This window comes from Mustela nigripes, chromosome 4 (assembly GCF_022355385.1).
Source record: "Mustela nigripes isolate SB6536 chromosome 4, MUSNIG.SB6536, whole genome shotgun sequence".
NCBI classification, from domain to species: domain Eukaryota; kingdom Metazoa; phylum Chordata; class Mammalia; order Carnivora; family Mustelidae; genus Mustela; species Mustela nigripes.
In genome coordinates, this window is record NC_081560.1 from 57,851,326 (window position 1) to 57,876,358 (window position 25,033).

The following is a 25,033-nucleotide window of genomic DNA, read 5'->3' on the forward strand; positions in this document are numbered from 1 at the left end:
TGGAAGGCATAAGGCCAGAAGAAAATGCATTTCATTTCACATAGGGCACTGTGGGGAGAAAGTGGGTGGTGGGGATGCTTAACAAAAAAGTCCAGAGGATTATTCAAATATTTCTCTTTGAAGTAGATGGGTCTAGAAGAAAAATCAATAGTAGTCCATAGAGAAACAACAGTAACACATAAACACTAATTTCTACAGAAGCTTTCATTGAGGCCGTAAATATGTTAAGGATGCGCGCCCTGGAGGAATGACCCACCTCATATTAGCCAGCAAGTCTTGTTTCTGAGCCACAGGAGGGTACACACTTGTATTTACCCCCTAGCTACCTACGGTGTTAGCTCAAAGCTCGAGGCAACATATTACAGTTGAATGAAGGTTGGATTAAGAGGCTAATCTAAGGCTATATATAGACAGCAACACCAATTTAATCTCCGCCCCCTTCCCCTCCCCTCCCTATTTCCATAAATCTCCAGATCGGAGTTACAAAGAGACTGGGAACTCTAGCAGAGCAGAGGCCCTTCCTTCCCCCTTCCCCCCAGGCCATCTCTCATAAACGCAGTATTAGTTTAAGTGTAAATTGCTTCCAAACATCCTTAACAGGCACCATAGGGCGATCAGATCCGGTTTTCTTCTCCGGCTTCCACAGACGCCAGGAGATGACAAGTAGTGTGTGTGTGTGTTGGACCGGGTTGAGGGGGTGGGGGTGGCGGTCGAGGCTTGCCAACAGAGAACTACCTTCTTCAGAGACTATTCTCACGCTGCGCTCAGCTCTCTCGCACCGGGGAGCTCTCCTCCCCATCCCGCCCCTAGCCCAAAGCCCCAGCCCCGGCCTCCGGGAAGCCGCAGCTGGCCGTGCCACGCACGAGACGACAGGCGCCCGCCGCTTCCCATCGCGTGGCCCGCCCCCGCCGGCTCGCTGTCCTGGGGTCTCCCCGGGCGGCCAAATGTGGCAAGTGGCGACTCTTCCATCGGGGGTACTGACACGGTATATGCGATGGTAGTGGGGCAGAGAGCAGGCTTCCCCACCGGGGGACAGGAAGCCGCCCCAGGAGGCACATGCTTCCTGCCCGCCAGCTCCGGCCCGGATGGAAGCCCCAGGCTGGGCGGCGGCCGCGCTTCCCGCAGCCTTCCAGGTTTCCCCTGTCCCACCTGGGTTGCTTCTCACCTGTCCGAGGAGGTAGCGGCGACGCGCGAGGCTGCAGGCTGCGGCGATTCCGGCAGCGGCGGTGGCACCCGCGGCAGTGGAGGCGGCAGACAATGGAGGAGTGAAGGACAGACACATTGACATCGACCCACAGAGCCCGGCGCAGCCCCGCCTCCCGCGTAGCCCCGCCTCCCAGCCCGCCCCCGACCCGGGCTGAGCCACTCCTGGGGAAACGATGGGGAATTGCAGAGGCAGGCAAGGATCTCTGCACCCGTCGAGCAGCCATGGACCGACCCAGAACTTCTGAAAAAGAATTTAAATATTGTCTGTGTCTAAATATGGAAAAAAGCTGCATAGGGGGGTGGAGAACGTGGAAGAGAAATTTAATTCCCCCCTTTGATTTTCTCCATTGGGTTTTTCCTTGCCAGGCTGCTCCAATGGGAGTCTCTCGCTGCCGCCTCCTGTAGCTCCTCCTCCCGGCCTGGCCAATGACACGCGGGCGGGCGGTGACTGTCGCTGGGTTTGCAGCGACAGACCTCCCGGCTCGCCCGAGCTCGCCAGCTGCTCGCCAGCTTGCGGGAGGGAGGAGAGAATTCGAACGCTTCCGCGCTTGGCTACTCAGCGTCCTGGTCTCGAGTTGCCCCACTGCGGTTGGCATTCCTAACACACATAGATAGTTTCTTTTTAATACCGCCAAAGAAACAGAATCATCTTCAAGCTGGCGGGAGCAATGGTTCATATAACGAAAGGCGAGCTGACCCAGGAAGAAAAGGAGCTGCTAGAAGTCATCGGGAAAGGTATGGGTGCTGGGCTGCAACGGGGCGCTGCCTGCCTGGTCTGGGGGCGTGGCGGAGCCCTGGAGGCGCTGCTGGCCGGGCTGACCCTCCGGCGAGGTTTTGCGAGGTTGGTGGCCTCGCACCAGGAAATAGCATTTCCCTCGGTGGTCTGGGACCGGTTGCGGGGGCGGAGAGGAGGGGAGCAAGAAGCAGTGCTGGGACAAGAGCCGAGGTTGCAGGGGTTCGTCTCCCAAACCAGCTTTTGGAAAGATACACATATACAGGCCCCAACTCAGGTTATAACGAGCGACCTCGGCGTGTGGGTTCCACGATGCGCATTCTTCAAAACTCTCAACGTGATTTTGATCACCGTCAGTCTTGGCGACGGTGGCCTCAGGTTCTTAGAAGGGTGTCTAAAGGGCCCTTTCGACTTCCGGAGACCGAAAGATCTGGATCCCATAGTTGTCCCCGCCCCCGCCTGGGGGTGGAGGGAACTCCTGTGGAGAAGGGTTCTTTATAAGGACACAGAACTAGGTCTGTAATTTACCACATGGAGGGTTCTGCGTCCGGGCCTCCCCGGCTTCTTTTCAGAAGCCCCCAGCCTCCGCAGGAACCCTCAGGGAAGCGAAGAGGTTGGCTAGGCGTCCGCAGCCTTCGGCGCACTTAAGCACAGCTTGATCTTCTCCCCGCTCTCTTCAGCTCCTTCCCTTCCACTCTCCCAACGCCTATCCCACTTCCGCCTCTTCGGGTCTTGGGCAGGGAAGTGTAGGCCGCCGGGACGAGCCAGAAGCCATGTTTCTCCTTCAGTCCCCGAGTGGATGTCCCAGAGGAGTTCCCTGCTGAGTCCTGTTACCTGGCAGGTGCCAAGCGCGTGACTACGTGGCTTCTCCTGCACAGTCACCGCTCGGGGATGGGCAGGGGGGGACTGTGGACAGAGTTAAGGTGGTTGGTCCGGGATGAGAATGCCATATCTGTCCTGGAATGGCACAGAGGCTTTATTGCGGGGCTTCCCAGTTTCCAGTCCTCTTTCTTTTAAGCAGTCAGGCTCAAAGAGTAAGGCAGATTTATTCTTCATACTGACAAGGGAAGTCTAAATGTAAAAGAGAAAAAAAGTCGGATTTGAACACAACAGGTGCTGATGAGCTGAGCCCACCTCATCTGATCTCAACAATTTTAAGTAAGTCACAGCTACATTTATCATAAGTGGTCTTTGCCTAGAACTCTGGGACATGGACTTGGTGCTTTTGTTGTTTGTTCTGCACAGTTCTGGCCGAACTTTTTGGCAAGGCAGTTTTTTGTTCTTCCCGTCTCTGGGTAATTTCTCCGTTCCCTCTTTGGTTTTGGGATTCAGTTCAGCGAACATGTGAGCCCCAGCTGTGTGCCAGGTACTGTGCTGGAAGAAGGAAACAGGATCCACTCAGAATCCACCAGGAATGGACATTCTGCTTTTAAACAGTCCGGCACTATCAGTTTTTCAAATTATAAACAATTGAGCAGTTTTATAAAGTGGGTTTTTGGAAGAGATGGGGGGAAGGAATCCTTGGATATTTCCTTAGGTATACACAAGTTTTTATTTTAAAGATCATATAAAAGAATTAATGTCAAATTTAGTCTGGGTAGTGCTGTGATGTTTCTGGGTCCACATTGTACATCAGGTTGCATTCGTGCTGAGACAGTGTGGTTCACCAATTTCGTTGGCCCAACCAGTGAGAAAACAACTGAGATGGACTCAGTCTGTGATACAGTCTTGTCAAGTGAAGGTCCTTGGGCCATCACTGTACTCTCAAAGAAAAATAATGGGAGATGTGAGAAAATAATGACTAGTCAGCCTTTATTGAATGTTGGTGTGAGCCAGGTATGAGCTCTTGATGAGCTAGGAATTATTTTTAAGCAACAGCATGATGAGAGACTACATGGGGTGGTTCACCATGCAGGTCTAATTTGGAATCCTACCATGATCATATGCTGGTGATGTGGCCTTGGGCAAGTTACTGTCTTGAGCTTCTCCTTGGTACTGACTTCATAACATTGTTGGGAGGATCAAATGAATTAGTGGCTATAAAGCATTGAAAGTGCTATTTGTCTTATCTATTACTGTGGTAATACAGTGATCTCCAATTTATAGACGCAGAAACTGAGGAACTGAGAAGTTAGATAACTTGTCCAGTGTCACACGGGAAATAAGTGGCAAAGCAGAAATCTCATTTGGCTTATAGTCCTAGAAATACAGTGGACTTGAAAACTAATTAAACAGGAGCTCCTGGGTGGTTCATACAGTTATCTGCCTTCAGCTCACATCATGATCCCAGAGTTCTGGGATCGAGTTCCACATTGGGCTCTCTGCTCAGCAGGGAGCCTGCTTCTCCCTCTCCCTCTGCCTGGCAATACACCTACTTGTGATCTCTTTCTTCCTATCAAATAAGTAAGAAAAATCTTAAAAAAAAAAAAAAAGAAAGAAAGAAAGAAAGAAAGAAAACTAAAGAAAAAGTGAAACCAGAACCATATCTGTCCATACCATATTCACTTCTAGAGGCAATTTAATATCAGCAACAACAGTATCATCTGTCAAGTTAAATTCACTTTAATTTTCAAATGTTACTGATTTTGTAGTTTTGTGTACATTTGATTTGTGAAATACATTTTGGTTTAGAGTTGAATGAAGGTCCTATGCAAAGTTTGTATTTATACTTATAAGAAATATATTTTTTTAAGTAGGTGGATAGAGTTCCTAATTTTTTCCCCCATTGATATATTTCTCAACTTTGGGAGGTACTAGATCAGTCAGCACTAGTACTTGGAACTGACAATAAACTTTCATTCAAGTGTGACCTGTCATTTTGGCCAATCCAAAATAAACTCAGCATATGACTGAATATCTCTCTTTGGCCAGTCAGTACCTTTCAGAAGTTAAGTAGACTGTGAGTGAGACTTAACAATTTAGAGAATACTGCACATTGCTCCTGGACACTTTTAGAAAAATTTCTTCTTCAGGTGACTTCATATGCTAGGTATCTTACAGATTGTATATTTGTTAGAAATACCAAGAAGTTCCAGTTAAAACTGAGAAGCTCTTACATATATACCATTCATATCATAGTTAATGATGGCATCCATTCGATGACATTTAAGAACAGAAAATTGGAATCACTGAAGCACATCCAGTGGGCTTATATTACATGTACATTGACCCATTCTTCTAAGTTCTGATATCTTTTTTCTTGAGCACTGAGAAAGCACTATTTCAAAATAAATTAAACTTTCCTTAAGGGTATAAACCAGAAGATCTTCCATTACTTGTTTAGTACCTGAAATCTCTGGGATTGTGGGCTTAATGAGAAAGTAATGAATTTATTACTTTTTTTTCATTATTTACATAATGAAAAATTATGAAATGGGCTTGGACAATAAGGTTTATTTTACCAACAAATTGCAGTAAAAAGCCCGATAAGTGGTACATATTTTAAGTGTATTCTAAATCTTCTATAATTTTCTAGTGAATGTCATTAATTAAGGAATTAAATTAATTAAATTAGGAAAATAAAATTAGAAATCATCACAAGTTTTTCTTCTTTGGGTATTTTGCTCATCTGTTTTCTAAAATCTGGAAGCCCAAACAGTTTGAGAAAAAAAATTTCATCCTGGTCCCTGCATTTTAAAAAGTGAAGTGGAGCTTTGCGCAGTGGCAGTATCGTAGCCAATGAGGTTTATCCGAGGCGCCATTATTGCTAATTATTTATTTTTTATTTTTTATTTTTTTTTTAAAGATTTTATTTATTTATTTGACAGAGAGAAATCACAAGTAGACGGAGATGCAGGCAGAGAGAGAGAGAGGGAAGCAGGCTCCCTGCTGAGCAGAGAGCCCGATGCGGGACTCGATCCCAGGACCCTGAGATCATGACCTGAGCCGAAGGCAGCAGCTTAACCCACTGAGCCACCCAGGCGCCCCCATTATTGCTAATTAAAAAGTGAAGTGGAAATCAGTGGTATATGTGTTCATCTCTCATCTTTATTTACTTACATTGAATTGCTTCCTGACAAGACAGATTTAACTTAGACTGTTGGCCATGGGGCTAAACACTTTATAGAATTATCGACCTATTTTCTTGCATGAGCCTAATGTTTGTGATTGTAATCCCCACCCTCCCCTAACATGGAACGTGCTTTGACATGCTCACAGTCCCTGTAGTATTCTCCCTTTCCTGCATAAACATCTCCTAATCAGATGGGAAATCACTTCATTCATTTCTCACTGGATAATGGAAATCAGCCAAAGCATCTTCCTGAAGTAAAATTGGGTGGCCAGAGTTTTTGTTCTATTTTAATTCCTTTCTAAAGATGTTGGAGAAAGTCTCTGTTGAGAAGGCCAGGGATGAATAATGTTCCATGTAGAACTTGCTCATAAGCTTGAGGGCTTTCCCCCATTCATCCTGTAGTCCTTCAGCCAGTGATACAAACTGCCCTCCGATGGAGTAGAGGGTCAGAAAAATGCACTATTTACGTGATAGCTGCTGTCAGAATCCAGGGATTTGTAGATCATTCACTTGACACATTACCCCAGCAGAGCTATTTCTCTGTCAGTCTAGGAGATATTTCTCTGTCCATTCCCTGTTCATGTGAGGCAACCAGATGACTTGCCTAAGGAGCAGGTCAGGGAGAGAGAAAAATGCTAATCTTTATTTTGCATTCCACATTTAACCTGGAAAACTAGCAGAAGTTAGCACATTCTTAAACTGTAATTTTCAGTTGAAGGAGAGAAAAAACTCCCAGTTGTGGGATGTTCCTATTCTTTTATATCCTTGTGAAGGAGAGGTTTGTCTCATTCTTTCTTCCTGAGAACATTCTAATTTCATTGTTCTTTTCCCCATCAAACCAGAAATTTTATGGCAGAACAAGTAGCTGACTATTATTAACGATGATAATAGCAACATTCTTGCAACTACTTGCTTATGTCAGTATGCCTCACAGAAGACTGGAAAAACTTGACAGTTGTGGCCCAACTATAGCTTATTTCCAAATTTACAAACGGCTAACCTTCAGGTTTATGTTCGAGGACATTCAGTATGACAGTCTGAGTAATAACCATAGGCACTTTTCTATGGAACTGGGCTACAAAGAAATGTTTACCTAAGCATTTCTTTTTTTTCTTTTCTTTTCTTTCTTTCTTTCTTTCTTTTTTTTTTTTAATCTAAGCATTTCTAAACCAAGAATTCTATTATAAGTATGCTGCCATCAAGTCACAGGGCCTGGTGATGGCAGAGTATAGAGATCCTGATTGTATTTTGAACTCCAGTTATTACACGAACTGGAATTTAAGCTTTAGATTGCGGGTTGGACTAGATGCCCTTTAAGATTTCAGTAGTAAGAGTCTCATGTTTTGTGGTTATTGTATCACTGCCAAAAGGAAAATATGGCCAATTTAATATACTCTAAGGTCAGTGGAAGTAAAAACACGGTGGAACTATTTTCGTGTCTATAAATCTGTTCTTCTGTCTAATTACTCGGTGGAAAAAATGCTGTTATGTTGATGCTTTATTTCTTAACAGTCTAACCAGACTAGTTTTAGTTTTACATATAACCCTTTAACATTTGTTTTCGTGATGTTAGATTTTTTTTGTTGTAATGATAACCTTATTTTTCATTTCCTTCCTTCTTTCCTTCTTTTCTTCTTTCCTCCCTACTTCCCTTCCTCCTTCCCTTCCTTCCTTCCTTATTTTTCTTTTCTAAAGGTACGGTCCAAGAAGCTGGAACACTATTAGCCAGCAAGAACGTCCGCGTCAACTGTTTGGATGAGGTAAGATTTAAAAAGTTGAATAAAGTGCTTTACTTTTTATAAGAGTGGATAATACCTAAAATGTAATATTCACAGTTGTTTGCTAGCATTTGTGCTTAAGTTATACTAATCTCTAAGCCAAAGTGAGCAGACAGGTTACAAAGACAAGCATGTAAAAACATGTTTAATTTTATTAGTCAAGTCCACATTAAACCACATCATATCATTTCTTATAAAGAGTGAGAAACACTGGACTTCTCTGTACTAATGAATTAGGTGTAAATTGACATCACACACTGGAGAAAATTTTAGAATATGTGTCATTTTTAAATATGCATACTTTTGATACAGCAGTTCTAAACTCAACTTCCTAGAATAACTGCTCTTCAAAATAACTTTCTGCATTGATGGTGGTGTCTTTCCTGGCCGGTCCGATATCGGCCATTAACCACATGTGGCTAGTGTCTTCTTTATTTTATAGTGTGTCTCTAGTGTTAGAAAGTAAGCTGAACAATACTTGCTCATGCAAAAGAGGAAGGGGTTTTACTGACCCTCTACTTAGAAATAGGTACCAAAATTAACATCAGACAAAATAAAGTTTAAAGCAAAAAATAAAAAAAAATTTTGTTAAATGACTTTCTCATCGATTAAATTAATAATTAATAACCTACCAAGAATATTGTAGCTTTAAGCCTTCACTTACAAGCTTATAAGCTTTGAAGTACATAAAGAAAAAGAGAATTCAAAGGAGAAATTTGTAAGACCACAGTAACGCCTTTAAGAAACCACCAGATTAAATAGCAAAAAAGTAATTTAGGGAACAAAAAATTTGGGTAACTAATTGACAGTCAATGCACTGTGTGTAACTTGGACAAAAATAGTACATTGTCTTTTACATGGAACACTGATAAAAATTAGTCTATGTATTATGCTATTTTATAAAGGCAATTTTAGCTAATTTCAAAGAAATTCACCTAATGCAGTAGAATACACTGAAAATACACAAAAATATGATCCAAATAATAAAACGACCTGAAATTTTTATTTTAATTCTAAGTAATTCTTGGGTTAAAGAAGGACTAGAGGTAGTAATTGTCTGCAATTTAGAACTGTAAGCAAACTTATCAAAAGTTCCTGTTTATCAAAAGCTGGATTATATGGCCAAAGTGATAGAAGAAATTTTGCAGCATTTATTGTTATACTTTCAATCTGTGTGGTGTTGTGAGCTTTTAATTTGAAATCTTTAATAAAGCTTAGGCTATCCTCAGAGAGCAGAGGAAATGAACCTGTGAACGTGAATGTTTGAAAAAGCCATCAGGCCCAAGCAACAAAAGGAAAACTGAAAACTAAAATTTTTATGCTTCACAGTATGCCATGAAAAAAGTGAAAAGATAATCCACAGATTGGTTTTACAGATCATATCTGATAAGGGACTTCTAACTGGAAGCTATTACAAATTCTACAACTCAATAATAAAAAGACAAATAACACATTAAAAAATGGGCAAAGGTTCTGACTAGGTACTGCTCCAAAAAGATATTCAGATGACCAATATGCACGTGAAAAAGTGCTGAATATTAGCTATGAGGGAACTACAGCGAGGTACCACCTCACACTCCCTGGGATGGCTATAAAGACAATGAAAATGAAAAGCAAATGGAAAAATGCTCAATATTAGCTGCCCTCAACACTCAGCGGGGCACCTGCCTCTCGCTTTCCCTCTCCCTCTGCCTGCTACTCCGCCTGCTTGTGCGCTCTCTCTCTCTCTCTCTCTCTCTCTCCCCCCCCCTCTGTCAAATAAATAAATAAAATTCAAAACAAGACAAAAAAACCTTAGAAGAATGGGGATCAAGCCAAGGAGATTCTTGGGGATCCTGGGGACAGTTTTGGCTTCCTTGATATTCCTTGAAGGTAATACTTCTCTCACCACTTGCATTCTCTTTCCCTGGAGGTTTTTTCCACTAGTCATTTAAATCCTTTGTGTAGCCATTCCCTTTAGGAAAGGGATTTGTCCAAAGCCACCTGCCTAGACATTTCTTAACTCTCCTTTTTCAACTAATAATCTCTTCTTGCTCTCTGCCATTCTGTTTCCCTCTTTTCGATGTTCTTTCTCTAGAGCACTTGAACCACCTGTCCTGTCACCTCAACTAAAATTTGAATGTCAGGGACTTAGTCTGGAGGAGCATGGAATTAGTTCATTGCTACCCACAGCACATAAACCTGTGACGGATATATATTAGGCACTCAGGAAATATTTGCTGAATGAATGAAAGCTTTAGGTAATGATAGAGAATTATAACATAATAGGCTAATATTGATAAATTCTTCGATTTAAGAATCATGGGGGAGAAGCTTCAGTTCTTTTTCGGTCATTAATATCTAAAGAATTTTAGCTGCTTGTTTTTCAAGCAGTTCAGTTAAGCAGACTTCTTCCAGAGTTGCCTTTGGGAAATGACAGGGAAGTGGGGAATTTTACTTTTGATGTTTCAAGTGATTCGAATATGCTGTAGATTATAAGACTCATCCAGATTTCAGAAATAGTAAAAAAAAAAAAGGAAGGGGGTGGAGATCGGTGATAATTTGTAAGATTCTAATATTTGCGAAGGACAACTCAGTTTCAGAGATGTTAAAATATAACTGATGAATTACATGTAACACTGTGATAACATTTTATGAAACCTTATTTCCCCTTTCGTGATTTGAGTTGGGATGGACATTAGGTATTATTTTTTTCTAACTGATAATAGCTTGTTTCATTTTTATAACTAGAAGATGACATTTTCAATTTAATTTATTTTGAACATGGGCATATTCTTTTCTATATCTAGTAGATTGATAGTATTTTAAATTATCCAATTCCTTTTATACTGGAATACATAAAAATACTAGAAAGACTAGAAAATTTGTAGGATGGTAGCTGCTTTATATCTGTTTGGAACATCAAAATTTATTAATGTCACTTCCTTATTTTCTTTGCCCTTTGAGATGTTTCCATAAAGAACAGTCTGTACTATAACTCAGATAATGCATAGTAAAAATTACATTCAAAATTTGTAATTCTTTTTGTTCTTATGATTCAAAATTGAACTAAGAAAGTGTATGAGATATCCTCTTACTTGGAAAGCTTCTATACATTTCATAATACACATTATGTTGTATACCTGAAATTAATACAACATTGTATGTAAATTATACCTCAGTAAAAAAAAAAAAAAAAAGAAAAAGAAAAAGAAAAGAAAAGCTTAATATAAATGATCAGTTAGCACATGTTTGGCTTCTGTTTCCCAGGATCAAACAGCCCAGCACTGACAGCTGATATGGGAAAAAGATACACAGCTTTATAGACATGACAAAGACAACAAGTTCAGAGATTGCACAGAAAATGATATGATTGGGTTTGCTCATTGCCCCTTTAAAAAGCTCTCATGGATTGCCTCTGAAAAACCAGTCCCTGTTAAGACTGCTGGTAAATAAGAAAGAGCAAAAAGAAAGAAAATTAAAAAAAAAAAAAAGAGGAAACAGGATCAGGAATCTGGGAGGCAGGCAGATTAAGTGGACAGAAGTGATCAACACAGAGGACAGTTAAAACACAAGCAGACATAAACAGGTGAGGACACTTTGCAATGTAACCTCCCCAAATTTTGCACATCTTCTTAGTTCTTAAGCATCTTTTCTCATTGTGTTGAATGCTGCTTTAGATTTTTTAAATATATAGAACAGTATATATATGTCCTATATTATATTTACGTGTCCTATATTATATATAGGACAGTATTATAGTGTTAGGCTTATTCATTCAGTCTTTCCTTGTAGGATGGGGTTGGGGTGTGATTGACTGCCCATCTGCCTGTACTGTGTCCTTCCCCACCTCACAGGTTAATGCCAGCTTCTTGTGTCCAGGTTATAGCATCCTTTGGGGGCTATCACCCTAGCCATGTTCTGAATACATTTTGCCTCACTCAAAAGGTAATAACCGGATAGTTCATTCTCACTTCTCAAAGCTGAGAGAGAGAGAGAGAGAGAGAGAGAGAGAGTGTGTGTGTGTGTGTGTGTGTGTGTAATGAGATCCTGATTACCCGCACCTTCCTGAGCCACTCCCAACCTTGAAATACCTCATTCTTGTAGATACTCCCAACAAAGGAAGTCTTAACATTATAATCTTATCAATGTTTTATTGTTCTCAAGAAACAATGAGGACTCCTACTGGGATGTCTTCTGGAGAGCCTCTTGAAAGGTCCCAGCCTTCCTATAATTCTCTCACCAGTAACCCTTCAAGAATATTGGTTGGGCGCCTGGATGACTCAAGTCAGTTAAGTGTCGGCCTTCTGCTCAGTCCTCGTATCCCTGGGGCATCAGGCTCCATGCTCTGCCTGGAGTCTGCTTCTCCTCTGCCTGCTGCTCCCCCTGCTTGTGTTCTCTCTTACTCTCCCTTTCTGACAAATAAGTAAAATCTCAAAAAAAAAAAAAATACTGCTAGCTTCTGTTCATAATAATAGTGTGGGATCATAAAGAACAATTCAAAGCATGTTAGTATTCGGAGGTTTACGAGATTGTGTTTTGGAGAGGTTTTTATCAAAAACAGCTTTGATATGCCAGCATTTTTTGCTTATCCTGGTTTACTTGAGAACAACTTGTTCATTTATCTACCAAATAGTATCAGATTCCCAGAACAAATAAAGCTGGATGTTTCACTGGATATGCACAAAGCATATGGAGACTAAACAGTGGAGTGTAAATACTTCCAACCATTTCTCGGTATTTATACATTCAGTCATGTATGTGATCAAATCATACATATTCAAAATGTACATGTGGTTTGGGGATCATTGTTTTTAAAATGATACCATGGAAATAGACATTTGCTGCATCTTGTTTTTCTCATTGTCAGTAATTCGTGGAACTCTCTCCAGTTCTCTAGATACAGATTCGCTCCTGTCCCTGGCTTCATGGCATTCCATGTTGTGGATATAACATACTCCATTCAGCTTTCTCTTTGATAGGCATTCTAATTGTTTTGTGTTTGTTTATTGGTTTTTAAAAATATCTCTGCATTCGGGCACCTGGGTGGCTCAGTGGGTTAAGCTTTTGCCTTCGGCTTGGGTCAAGGTCTCAGGGTCTTGGGATCAAGGCCTGCATCGGGCTCTCTGCTCTCTGGAGAGCCTGCTTCCCCCTCTCTCTCTGCCTGCCTCTCTGCCTACTTGTGATCTCTCTCTCTCTCTGTCAAATAAATAAATAAAATCTTAAAAAAAAATTCTGCATTCGTATTTGTTGGCTCATTTGTTTTCCTAGGAACTAAGTGTGAGATGAGAGCCCAGATGATCTAGGTTTGGTACTTGCCTGGCCATTTTACTGCTGCTTATGTGAGGGTGAGCAAGTCTTCTCTGAATCTGTCTGCTAAACTATTAAAAAAAAAAAATTAGGTAACAAAACCATCGTTTTTCCTCAGCAGTTTATGAAAGATCCAAGTGAGGAAATGAACATAAAGTCCTTTACAAATTATAAAGGTGAATTTATTAATTCATGTTTCTTTTATGTTTTTGAATAATTGCAGGAATTGTTCATAGGGGAAGAGGTAAATAAGTAAAATTAATACTTTTTTCCTTTCTGTTGAAGAATGGAATGACTCCTCTAATGCATGCTGCCTATAAAGGGAAGCTTGATATGTGCAAATTACTTTTACGACATGGAGCTGATGTAAATTGTCATCAACATGAGCACGGATACACAGCCCTCATGTTTGCTGCGCTTTCTGGTGAAGTTTTGGCGTTTATTCTAATATCTTACTATTAGTCATCCCTACAAATTTGTTATAAGTATATGCATACTTTTAAATTAAATGCTTTTTTGTTATAGTAATTTTAAGATCGGTTCTTATAGAAAAGGTAGGAATTGGTTTTTGAAGTTATAACGTATGAAATATATTTAATTTGTAATATGTTTCTTTACTTATTTAAATCATTTAATTGTACTGACGGTCTATTTTGTGTAGAGTTAGGAAGTTGAATCGTTTTTCTTTCAGATTAGTTCTGTTGATGTTCTGTATCTTTGTATTATGAAGTAATCTGAGAACTTGGTTCTCTTGAGAAAATAGCTGCTATGATAGAGTTGTCTCTCTGTTTCACTGACATTTATGTACTGAATTCTGCTGATCCAATTAGAAATTTACTCTTGACAAACCATAAGTGACTCTTAATCTCACAAAACAAACTGAGGGTTGCTGGGGGGAGGGGGGTTAGGAGAAGGGGGGTAAGGTTATGGACATTGGGGGTGGTGTGTGCTTTGGTGAGTGCTGTGGGGTGTGTGGACCTGGCGATTCACGGACCCTGTACCCCTGGGGGTAAAAATATATGTTTATAAAAAATAAAAAATTAAAAAAAAAAGAAATTTACTCTTACTCATGTTGCTTATGATTTGTAAATAAAGACAACCGGGAAACATTTAAAATTAAGTGGAGTTAACCATAGTTGTAGTTTTTTTTCCTAATAAACTGAGGATGTAATATAATATTCTCACACTTGAAAAGCAGTAATCTGTATTTTGATAAGCCTGGGACAGGAAAGCATGGGGGTGCTTCGATGGGCTAGCTATGTAACGCGTATTAATGAGGGCATTTGCTGTGGGCAATGGGCATTGTACGTAAGTGGTGATTCACTGAATTCTACACCCGAAACTAACATTGTACTGTGTGTCAACTAGCTGGAATTTAAATAAAAACTTGGGATAAAAGGAAAGCATTTCTAAATATGATACATAAAATATACAATTAAAATAGGACAACATTGACCAATTTGATTATATATAAGTTTAACATTTCCAAATATAGAATATACCATATAGAGAGTAAAATACAAATGCAAAACTAAGGAAAATATTTATTACGTATCTCTAAGGGTCATAACACTCTATATCAGGAGTTCTCATAAATGATTTAGAAACAAGTGCTGTAATACAAAATTGTATTGGACCAAATTGAACAGAAAACACAAGAAATAGAATTGGTTCATGAGGATATGAAAGGCTTTCACCAATAAACAAAGAAATGCAGATTACAAGAATAAATGATCATTTGTCAGTTACCATATTGGCAGAGGTCAAGAAGAGAGCTAATGTCCAGCATTGGTTGTAGGGATTTCTCTGAACCATTTTGGGATATGCATATCAGCCCAACCTTGCTGGAAGTCAGCCTGGCAAAATGCAGCTAAAATATGCATGACTTTGATTCTTACGGTGTTTTCCAGGAACTGTTCTAAGGAAATCATAGTTCAAACTTGCTAAAATTAATGGAAAATGCTGGTCACTGAGTATAATTTACAATAGCAAGTATCTGTGATGATTACATTAGTAATAGAATGCAAATAGAATAAAGGCAAATGGATGTTTAGAGAGAAGAGTATAGAAAGATAGACCATCACCTGTTAAATCATTATTCCAGGGCTTATAGGTGTGAGGGTTGGAATGGATTGGTAGATACCAAGTGGAAACGTGTTTTCATTTTCTCTCTCTTTATTGTTGATATTTTTTGTTTTGACTTTAACTAAGAATTATCTGTCAGAAAAATATATTTGGTTTTGTTAGAAAAAAGTGATAATTCCTAATTCCATACCATTTTTTAATTGCCTGAAGGCATTTTACGCAAAATGAGGTTAATTTCTATGTGGATTTTAGTGTCATTTTCCCATTTACTATAGTTACGGTTTATACTTTAGGAAAAAAAATGAAAATATTCACAAGATAGAAACCTAAAATTAAATGGGGGACAAGGGTCCAGATAAATTAGAAGGAGATATTTGAATTGTGCTACCCTTAGTATTAACCGACAGGTTACTTTTTAACATCAGGTAACAAAGACATCACATGGGTAATGTTGGAAGCCGGAGCTGAGACAGATGTTGTCAACTCTGTGGGAAGAACTGCAGCTCAGATGGCAGCCTTTGTGGGTGAGTTCATGGCAGTTTTAAATTTAAGCTTTATCTAAAGTGTCCTCCATGAAAAAATACCACTTTGCTTCTCAGAATACAAACTGTGTCATGTATGTTTATTTATTTTTTATTTTTTTAAAGATTTTATTTATTTATTTGTCAGAGAGAGAGAGCGTGCTAAGCAGGGGGAGGGGCAGGCAGATGGAAAAGCAGGTTCCGTGATGAGCAGGGAGCCCGATGAGGGTCTTCATCCTGAGATCATGACCTGAGCTGAAGGCAGATACTTAGCTGACTGAACCACCCAAGCATCTCTCTCATGTTTATTTTTAAAAATGCAAAATGTATACATTTTACTAGGTTTTGTCTAACTTAGCGAACTATGTAGTAATGCTGTGGAGATAACGAGGCTGTTTTGAATTTGTGAGATACCGAGAATAGTGGGGCCATTTGGGTTGTAGTTAAGTGCTTTGAATGAGTATATTTTATTTCTCTAAGGGAACTAGTTTACTCTAAAATCAAGAACATGAACTCTGAAGTCAATAATCGTCAGTTGAAATTCTGGCTGTACCACTCAGTACCAGGTTACTTAATCATTCTGACCTTCAGTTTCCTCATTGTAACTTGGTTCATGGTTACTGAAAGGACTAAGTGAAATATTGATGTAGGGAGCTTTACAGGTAGCACGAAAGAGATGCCATCAGTCACCGTTGCTAATAAAAATGTCAACAATGCAATTTCTTCCTAGAAAGGAACATTAATAATAATATAATATATAGCTGCCTCATTATCATCCTCATCAAGTACAGACATTTATTGTATCTGCCAGTATTTCCTGGTGTATCAGTCCTATTCCAGGACATAATAGGAAGGGTTTGGAAGAGAATGGCGTGCATATTTGGTCACTGGTATTTTGGTCCCACTGATTTGGCAGTTGAGAAGAGTCCAGAGATGGACAAGCAAATATATAGACATCTGATTTATTGGGAATGCAGCCGGTGGCCTTTTTGGGACTAATAAATCATTAAACAAATACTTAATGTTCATAGTCTAGATACCAAGCATTGCTCTAGATGCTACCAAGCATCGCTCTAGTGGTGAGTGAGACAGAGGCTCTTCATGCTGTCACGGCAGTGAGAGGCTAATGGCAGAGACAAGCATTGTGGAAATATACTTCATGGGACATCTTAAGGGTTTCATAGAAGTATATCAGAGAGAGGGATCTTTTATCCTGCCCCAAGGGGGTTTCAAGAGAAATTACATTTAAGATGAAATATAGTGGGAATTAGTCTGTTAGTCTGATATTAGGAGGCAGTGACTGTGTATTTTGCCAAAAGTTGTTACTGTCTCAAAACTGCAAATAGTAGCTACCAATGATTAGGTCAGATAGTCACCAAGACACTCTGTGACAGCTCTGTCATAGCAGATATTCTCATTTTACCTCAATTTCAGGAGGATTTGAGAAAAGTATGGCCTTGCATTGTAAACTTAAGAGAATTAATATTTATCTCCTACCACAAGGGGCTCCCTGGTTCCCCCCAGCTCTCCTCTCAGTTAATGTTGAGGCTGTCAGTATAAGACTCATCTAGGATGATCTTGATTCTCCTATTTTAGTTCATGTCTGCTGCTGAATCATGACAAGATCACAGGCAAATCTCTTCCCTCCATAGACCTCCTGTTTTCTGATCTGTGCCATGAGGCCTGGCAGTTAGATCATAGGAAGTTCTGCTGAACTCTGCAGGTTTTCATTTATGTCCCTAGTGTAGGAAAACAGAGCTCAGACAGAGATTCGGGAACTTTCCTCAGTTCACAGGGCTAAAAGTGAAGGAGCCTGTTCTTTCAAAAATTAATACAGTGTTCTTTTCCTTAACACTACTGCATCCATAAAAATCTAAGGTAGAAATTGTCCACCATCCCATCCTAAAATAAGAGAAACAAGAGTGATATTTTCATTCCACTTTAATCTATATAGAGTGACTTCATAGGCAAAAATTAAACCCCTATTAGTTGACATTATATTTTCCTTTATGGTCAGTCCTTTTAAAAAGTCATTGTCCCCTTTTATAGCCCATGAGCGGAAAAGTTTATATAAATATGGGCACGTGTACAAGATCATTATCTTTTAAAAAATATCTTTCTATCTTTTAAAAAATATTTTATCTTACAAAGATACTCCTTGTGATTGTTTCCTTTCCTGACCAGTATGCTGTGGAAGTCCCTCTCATCTCAGTAGGTCTAAATTCAGTTCCTCCAACAGTTACTAATATTCCATGATCCAGGCACTCATAGTTCATTTAGCTCTCCCCATGAATAAATTGTACAGGTTTTTAAAAAGATTTTATTTATTTATTTATTTATTTATTTATTTAAGGGAGCACACATGATTGTGGGGGTGGGGGGGTGGCAGAGGAACAGAGGGAGAGGGACAAACAGACCCCACTTGGAGCACAGAGCCTGACACAGGGCTCAATCCTATAACCTGAGCCAAAATCGAGAGCTCGATGCCCAACTGATTGAGCCACCTGTGTGCCCCTGTTGCACAATTTTCAAAAATCACTATAAATAATACAATGATCCTTTGATCTTACATTTTTACATGGTACTACTTTAATATGTATAAAACATATTCTCAGAAGTTAAATGGCTGAGACGCACGGTTTGTATTTTTAATTTTAGTCTAAGTCTAGATTGCTTTCCACAAGGGCATAGAAATTCACACTCCTGTGAAAATCTTCTTCAGCACTGGGTGCTTTCACTCTTGTGTTTTTGCCAATCTGATAGTTGACAAGATGGGATATTGTGAATCTGCTTTTCCCTCATTATTCATGAAATTCAGCTGCTTCTGTTGTTACTTATCTATATTTTTCTTTTCTGTGGATGACTACTCATACTCATTATGTATTTTTCCTTTGGGTTGTCTTTTCTTACTGCTTTGAGGAGATTTATGTATATTATGGATGCGACATTATGTCTATCACACGTGTTTCAGATACTCCTTATATATTTTTCTTTTGACTTTCTGGGAAATTTTGCCATAGAAACTTTATTTTTAAGTAATCATAGTTTTGTTTGTTTGATTGTTTTAAATTCCTTCCATGGTTCTTGTCTTGTCAAAAGAGTTCTTCACTGTCAGTTAACTATTCTCCTAAATTTCTTTCAGATTTTTTTTTTTACTTTTTTTATATTTTTAAGATTTAATTTTTTTAGAGTTCATTTCCCCTGGATATTTAGTTAGTTATGATAGCACCACTTACAAAACCACTCAACATTTTCCTGCTGAAAGTGAAATACCAGTTTTGTGGTAAGTTAAATTCTCTTCTCTACTGGTATCTATTTCTGGACCCCATATTCTCTTCATGGGGCTGCTTGTTTGTCACTTGGTGTATTCATACCACGTTGTCTGATCACATTGACTTTAAAGCAAGTGTTCCCTTTACTTATTCCTCTTTCAATACATTCCTCACTCCCCTCTTTCTTTGTTTTTTTTGTTTTGTTTTGTTTTATTTTTTATTTGTTGGTTCTTGTTGGATTTTCATTAAATGGTTATGTAATTAGTTGCAGAGACTGCATGGTATGCCTATATATTGCTTTTTGTTTCTTTTACTTATTTTTTGTTCTTTGGTCTTAACCATTAGATTCCCTCACAGCAGGTCTTTCTTAAAACTACATATTTTTCAAAGTTTATTTCTAAATAGTTGGTAGTTATTGCACATATTTTAAGAATTCCCACCACCACTTCCATGCTGTCCTTTCTAGCTGGTTATGGACAATAAGGAGAAAGTCATTGATTTGTTTTTTTGCTTGTCATTTTTACTAGAGTCTTCCTGGCTTTGTAGCTATTCAATTTCATTTATTTTCTATTTGAATTAGCTCTAGGCTTCAAAGTAAGAAGAAATAGTAATAGTGAAAATTGGCATGTCTGTTTTTTTTCTGTTTTTAATGGAAATATTTTTTTAGCTCTTCACTTTTTATAATATCGCTTTTGGTTTTGCCATTGCTGAATGCCACTCTGTCTTGTTTCAGTTTTTAGTTCTACTCTTTCTGATAGTCCATTCATTTTGGGTTTTTGGGTTTTTTGTTGGTTTGGTTTTTTTTCAGATTTTATTTAAATTCAAGTTAATTAAAATATAATGTATTATTGGCTTCAGGGGTAGAGTATAGTGATTATCAGTTGCATATAACACCTAGTGCTCATCCCATCAAGGGCCCTGCTTAATGCCCATCACCCAATTACCCCATTCCCACACCTATCTCCAGTCCAGCAGCCCTCAGTTTATTCCCTATAGTTAAGAGTCTCTTGGTTTGCCTCCCTCTCTCTTTTTATCTTACTTTATTTTTCCTTCCTTTCTCCTATCTTCATCAGTTTTGTTTCTTAACATCCACATATGAGTGAAATCATATGCTAATTGTCTTTCTATGACTGACTTACTTCACTTAGCATTAATACCCTCTCTGTCCATCCAGGTCATGGCAAATGGCAAAATTTCATTCTTTTTGGTGGCTGAGGAGTATTCCATTGTCTGTATGGACCACATCTTCTCTATCCATTCAGCAGTCCATGGACATCTGGGCTCTTTCCATAGTTCGGCTGTATTGCTGCTATAAACATTGGGGTGCATGTGCCTGTTTGAATCACTATTTTTGTATCCTTTGGATAAATACCTAGTAGTGCAGCTGCTGGATGATAGAAAAGTTCTATTTTTACCTTTCTGAGGACCCTCCATGCTATTTCCCAGAGCGGCTGCACCAGTTTGCTATTATAGTCCTTCTTGATTCCTTTTTGGGTTTTGGCATTTGTCAATAATCTCTTTGCCCATCTCTTTGTTCTCAATCTTTATTATTTCATTATATTACGGTAACTACTGCTACATCTATATGTTTATAAACCCATGTACATGTGCTCTGCTCTCTAACCCAAAATCATAGTCTCTGGCTTTTAACAGGTACTCAGCTTGTGCGTATATATCATTACTGATAAACTTGATTGCATCCCTCCTCTTTTACCTCATTATTTTTATGCTTTGTTTTACTTGGTGGTTGCTGGTTGTTTTTGTTTGTGCTTGTATATTATGTGTGTGTGTGTGTGTGTGTGTGTGTTTCCTTAATGTGACTGGCCTGGTCATTTTAGAGTACATTTATTTCTTCTTTTATTAACTAGAGAGATCAATAAAGTTTTCCCATTCCACTAATGCTTACTCTCCTATTCACAACACTGCCGATTAAACCCATATTTGCCAGTTAAAAGCAAGAACAAAACTATCCCCCATGGCCCACCCGCAAGGCACTGGATTTGCCCATTTAACGGTTCCAACATGAGGAAATCCTTCCAGCTCACTTGTTTTTCCACATTCTCTGCCTCATCAGACAACACGTCTTTCCTTTCCTCCTCTACCATTGCCACCAGCTGTGGACTTGGTTAAGAGGGTTCAGTATTTTTAGTACCAAAATGTTATTTGCATGTCATCCATCATGGGTTACTTCTCTTTGACTAATCCTCACAGTCAACAAGATAATTTCTCAGTCAAGTTGCCTCCACCCATTATTCAGATGAACCGTCTCTGCCGTCCACAGTTGGTGTCTACTCCCCCTTTCTCCTTCCCCTTGCTCCATCTTCAGCTGTCTGTTCCCATTTAGATTTGGCTTACAGGACCTTCTCGCATGGTTTATAGGTTGAATATGGTTTGAAATCCATGGTAACCGAAATTCTCTTTCTCCCTGAAATGTGAGTCGTACCAGAGCTGGTTTCACGGTTCTTGGATCACTATTCTGTTCCCTCCGTCATACATAGAAGTTACTTCACACTTCACACTTTGGAAATGAGAATTTATTTTCCCTTATAATAATCATTCTGGAAGTATATTTCCATTTCAGTTTATCTTAGAAAATAAAAAATTTTACTAACATGTGATTAGTCGTGTATATGCTTACCCCAAGTAAACCAGCCCGTTTCAGTTTATCTTAGAAAATAAAAAATTTTACTAACATGTGATTAGTTGTGTATATGCTTGCCCTGAGTAAACCAGCCTAGGACGGACTCAGTGACCCTATTCAGTCAGGTAGACTACAGTCTAGTGATGGTAGTACTGGCCCCAGATGCACTGCCCAAGCCCCTTGCCCAGCATTTATTTTCTGTAATAGTCATACTATTTTATTTGTATTTATTCAGAATTCATTAAATTAAACACCAGTAAAACTAAATATTGAATTGTTTCAGTTATAAACACTTAAATAGGGCGCCTGGGTGGCTCAGTGGGTTAAGCCGCTGCCTTCGGCTCAGGTCATGATCTCAGGGTCCTGGGATCGAGTCCCGCATCAGGCTCTCTGCTCAGCAGGGAGCCTGCTTCCTCCTCTCTCTCTCTGCCTGCCTCTCTGCCTACTTGTAATCTCTGTCTGTCAAATAAATAAATAAAATCTTTAAAACAATAAAATAAAATAAAATAAACAAATATAAATTAAGTAAAAGTTTATGATCATTAAGTATATATCACTCTAATGTAAATTATTAGCAGATAAGTTAAAATAAAATATCAAAATAATCTAAGCTCTACCTAAAATGTAAAAAAAATTAACCCTGAAGTAAAGAAAAGGTAAAGTAATATTATGTTGTCCTTCTTACAAAGGTGTAATGTTAAGAGATCTCTAGTCTTGTGATACTGACATTGTTATGTAGCTGGTATTTTTATGTACAGATATTGCCAACTGCTCAGAGGGATTTTCCTGAGTATATTAGTAGAGAGATTGAGGAGAAAATAAGAGTAACAAACTAATTCCTTGTTTCCCCCGACTCCTTTATTTTTAGCTCATTCTCTGTCAATTTTGGTTTTTTTGTAGGAGCTATTTTATTATGTTTTTAATTGAATTTAGTTTTATTTAAATTCAATTAATTAACATATAGTGTATTATTAGTTTCAGAGGTAGAGTTCAGTGATTCATTAGTTGTATATAACACCCAGTGCCCATTACATCATGTGCCTTCCCTCATGCCCATCACCCAGTTATTCCACCCCCATGCCCTTGCAGCAGCTATTTTAGAACTTTTTTTTTTTAATATTTTATTTATTTATTTGGCACAGAGAGAGCTTGAGAGAGCAGAAGCAGGGGGAGCAGCAGGCTCCCTGCTGAGCAGGAAGTCCAATGTGGGGACTCGATCCCAGGACCCTGGGATCATGACCTGAGCTGAAGGTAGATGCCCAACCAACTTAGCCACCCAGGCACCCTGAACTTTTTTTTTTTCCTTTAATTAAATAGCATCACATACCTGTTTATCAAAGCTGGGTATAGATTGTGTTTTAAGGAAACAATATAGTTTGTCTTCATCTCTGGTTTCTTCCTGCATCATTGTAAATTCCCACAAACAGTGACCTGTGTTAATTTTGGTGCCATCATGTCATGTCCTGCTTATCATAGGGGATTTGCTTGGTTGTTTTGGCCTTTTCCTTCAGGAACATTATGGAAATAGAGATGATTGTTTGCTAAACAGAGCACCTCATATTTTTACTGAATGCTGTTATTGTTTGGCTCCTCCCCAAGATACATATATCAGAGCTTTCTGATTAAAAAAAAGGGGGGGGGGGAAAGAAAGGCAGAAAGAAAAAAAAAAAAAGCCCAAAACCCCACCCTAGTGTTTCAGTACTTAAGAATGGCATTAAATACCAAAAATGTGTTTGTGATCACTACTAAAATTTCCTTTTAAATCAGGGATGTGTTCTTCTATCATTTGCTTAGTTCTTAATTCTCCATCCATTTCTCATTTCCCTTCAAAGATTTCTACTATTTTCACCTTTAAATTTCCTGGATCTGCCCTTCTGCTCTCATCTCTTCCATAATGATATCCATTTCCTCATTTTTCTCTGTTTTGAGATATTTCATCCACTTTGTCTTCAATATTATTCTTTTAGTCCTCAGTAGTAACCTGGATTACCTCTTTCAGTTTGTCTCTTGATTTTATTTTAATTTTTATTTTTTGTCTATTAATGTTAGCATTGTGAATCTTTCTGCAGTCCACAAAACTTTACATTTTGTAATTGATCTACTTAAGTGTTCTTGCTTGGTGATTATGGTTATGGTTCGGTTGTGGTTGTGGTCGATGTTGTAAGTGTACTTCCTACCAACGAGGCCGTCTGCTGGAGGCAGTGCACAAGTCTTCCATGATGCTGGCTCCCCTTGGGTACTTCACTTCTTGTCTCCTACGTAGCTGGGTCAAGCTGATAATGGTTATGAAGCAGTGAAGAGAAGGGCACTGTGTCGAACCCAGGGGTATAGAACTCTAAGTAAACTCCCAGGCAAGCAGAGCTCTCTGCCAACCTCAAGTACCAGCATCCACCCTGCAGATCACTTTGTCAGCAGGATCGAGAGATGCTCGCAGGACCATGCACAAGTGGACTGGGGTGACATTGGCCCCCCAGGGCAAATCGCTCTCCAGGAACCCCCATGCCTGGTCCCAGAACTCTCTGCTGCTGGTTGTCCTGTCTTGTGGACAGAGATCCCAAAGGAGCCTGCACCTGCCAGTGTGCCCTGAGGGTTCTGCCTGTTTGCCCAGAATGGCCACTTCCCTGCCCTAGAGAGTTAGTGGCAAGGGAGCTGGGGAGGAACAGGAAAACATGTTCAGGTCACCAAATTCCCCAGGGACAGTCTTGCTTCCCTAGGACCAGTTTTTCCTCCAGAGGTGTTACAGACAAGTGGCATAGGGATCTATAAGAAGCCATAATACAAATTCTGAGCTTAAGCCAGCGAAAGCTTTTTCCCTAATTCATTTCACAAAGAGACCAAGCTTTTCTCAAATTCATTGGGAGGGGAGATTAGTGTAATAGTAATAATAATAATAAGCTTAATGTAGAATAAATTTATTTTCTGTGTAAAGAAAGCCAGATGTGATTAGGGAAGAATGGCCATCATTTCCATACGGCTGGAAGAAGAGACATTTAAACTTAATTAAAAACAAGCGACTTTGGGGACGCCTGGGTGGCTCAGTTGGTTAAGCAGCTGCCTTCGGCTCAGGTCATAATCCCAGCATCCTGGGATCGAGTCCCACATCGGGCTTCTTGCTCAGCAGGGAGCCTGCTTCTCCCTCTGCCTCTGCCTGCCATTCTGTCTGCCTGTGCTCGCTCCCCCCACCCCCCGATAAATAAATAAAATCTTTAAAAAAAAAAAAAACAAGCGACTTTTGTCAAATATTGAGGGTCGCTCACAAATTGAACTCCATTTTTTGATAATCCACATAACCTTCTTATGTACTGTGGATTCTATGTCTTTAAAAGGGGATTATGGGGATGCCTGGGTGGCTCAGTTGGCTAAGCAGCTGCCTTCGGCTCGGGTCATGATCCCAGCGTCCTGGGATCGAGTCCCACATCGGGTTCCTTGCTCAGCAGGGAGCCTGCTTCTCCCTCTGCCTCTGCCTGCCATTCAGTCTGCCTGTGCTCGCTCTCTC

General features: G+C 39.6%; 2 protein-coding genes and 1 pseudogene across 3 annotated transcripts in view; 2 read left to right on the top strand and 1 right to left on the bottom strand.

The window, feature by feature from the left end:
* Positions 1–1,321, bottom strand: part of BZW2 (basic leucine zipper and W2 domains 2) — a 60,297-nt gene extending 58,976 nt beyond the window's left edge. Inside the window, exon 1 of the mRNA XM_059396754.1 lies at positions 1,166–1,321. The gene's annotated coding sequence lies outside the window, so the exon portion shown is untranslated. The remainder of the gene's footprint in view (positions 1–1,165) is intronic.
* A 330-nt stretch (positions 1,322–1,651) lies between these two features.
* The window catches only part of ANKMY2 (ankyrin repeat and MYND domain containing 2), a 37,522-nt gene continuing 14,140 nt past the window's right edge, over positions 1,652–25,033 (top strand). Inside the window, exons 1-4 of one of the 2 annotated variants that reach the window (XM_059396755.1) lie at positions 1,652–1,941; positions 7,647–7,711; positions 13,304–13,442; positions 15,529–15,627. In XM_059396755.1, the coding sequence (XP_059252738.1) occupies positions 1,875–1,941; positions 7,647–7,711; positions 13,304–13,442; positions 15,529–15,627 (370 nt within the window). In that variant the 5' untranslated portion in view covers positions 1,652–1,874. Of the gene's footprint in view, positions 1,942–2,420; positions 3,098–7,646; positions 7,712–13,303; positions 13,443–15,528; positions 15,628–25,033 lie in introns of those variants that run through there. The other variant, XM_059396756.1, reaches the window with a different exon arrangement.
* LOC132016974 (U4 spliceosomal RNA) lies at positions 5,589–5,717 on the top strand (annotated as a pseudogene).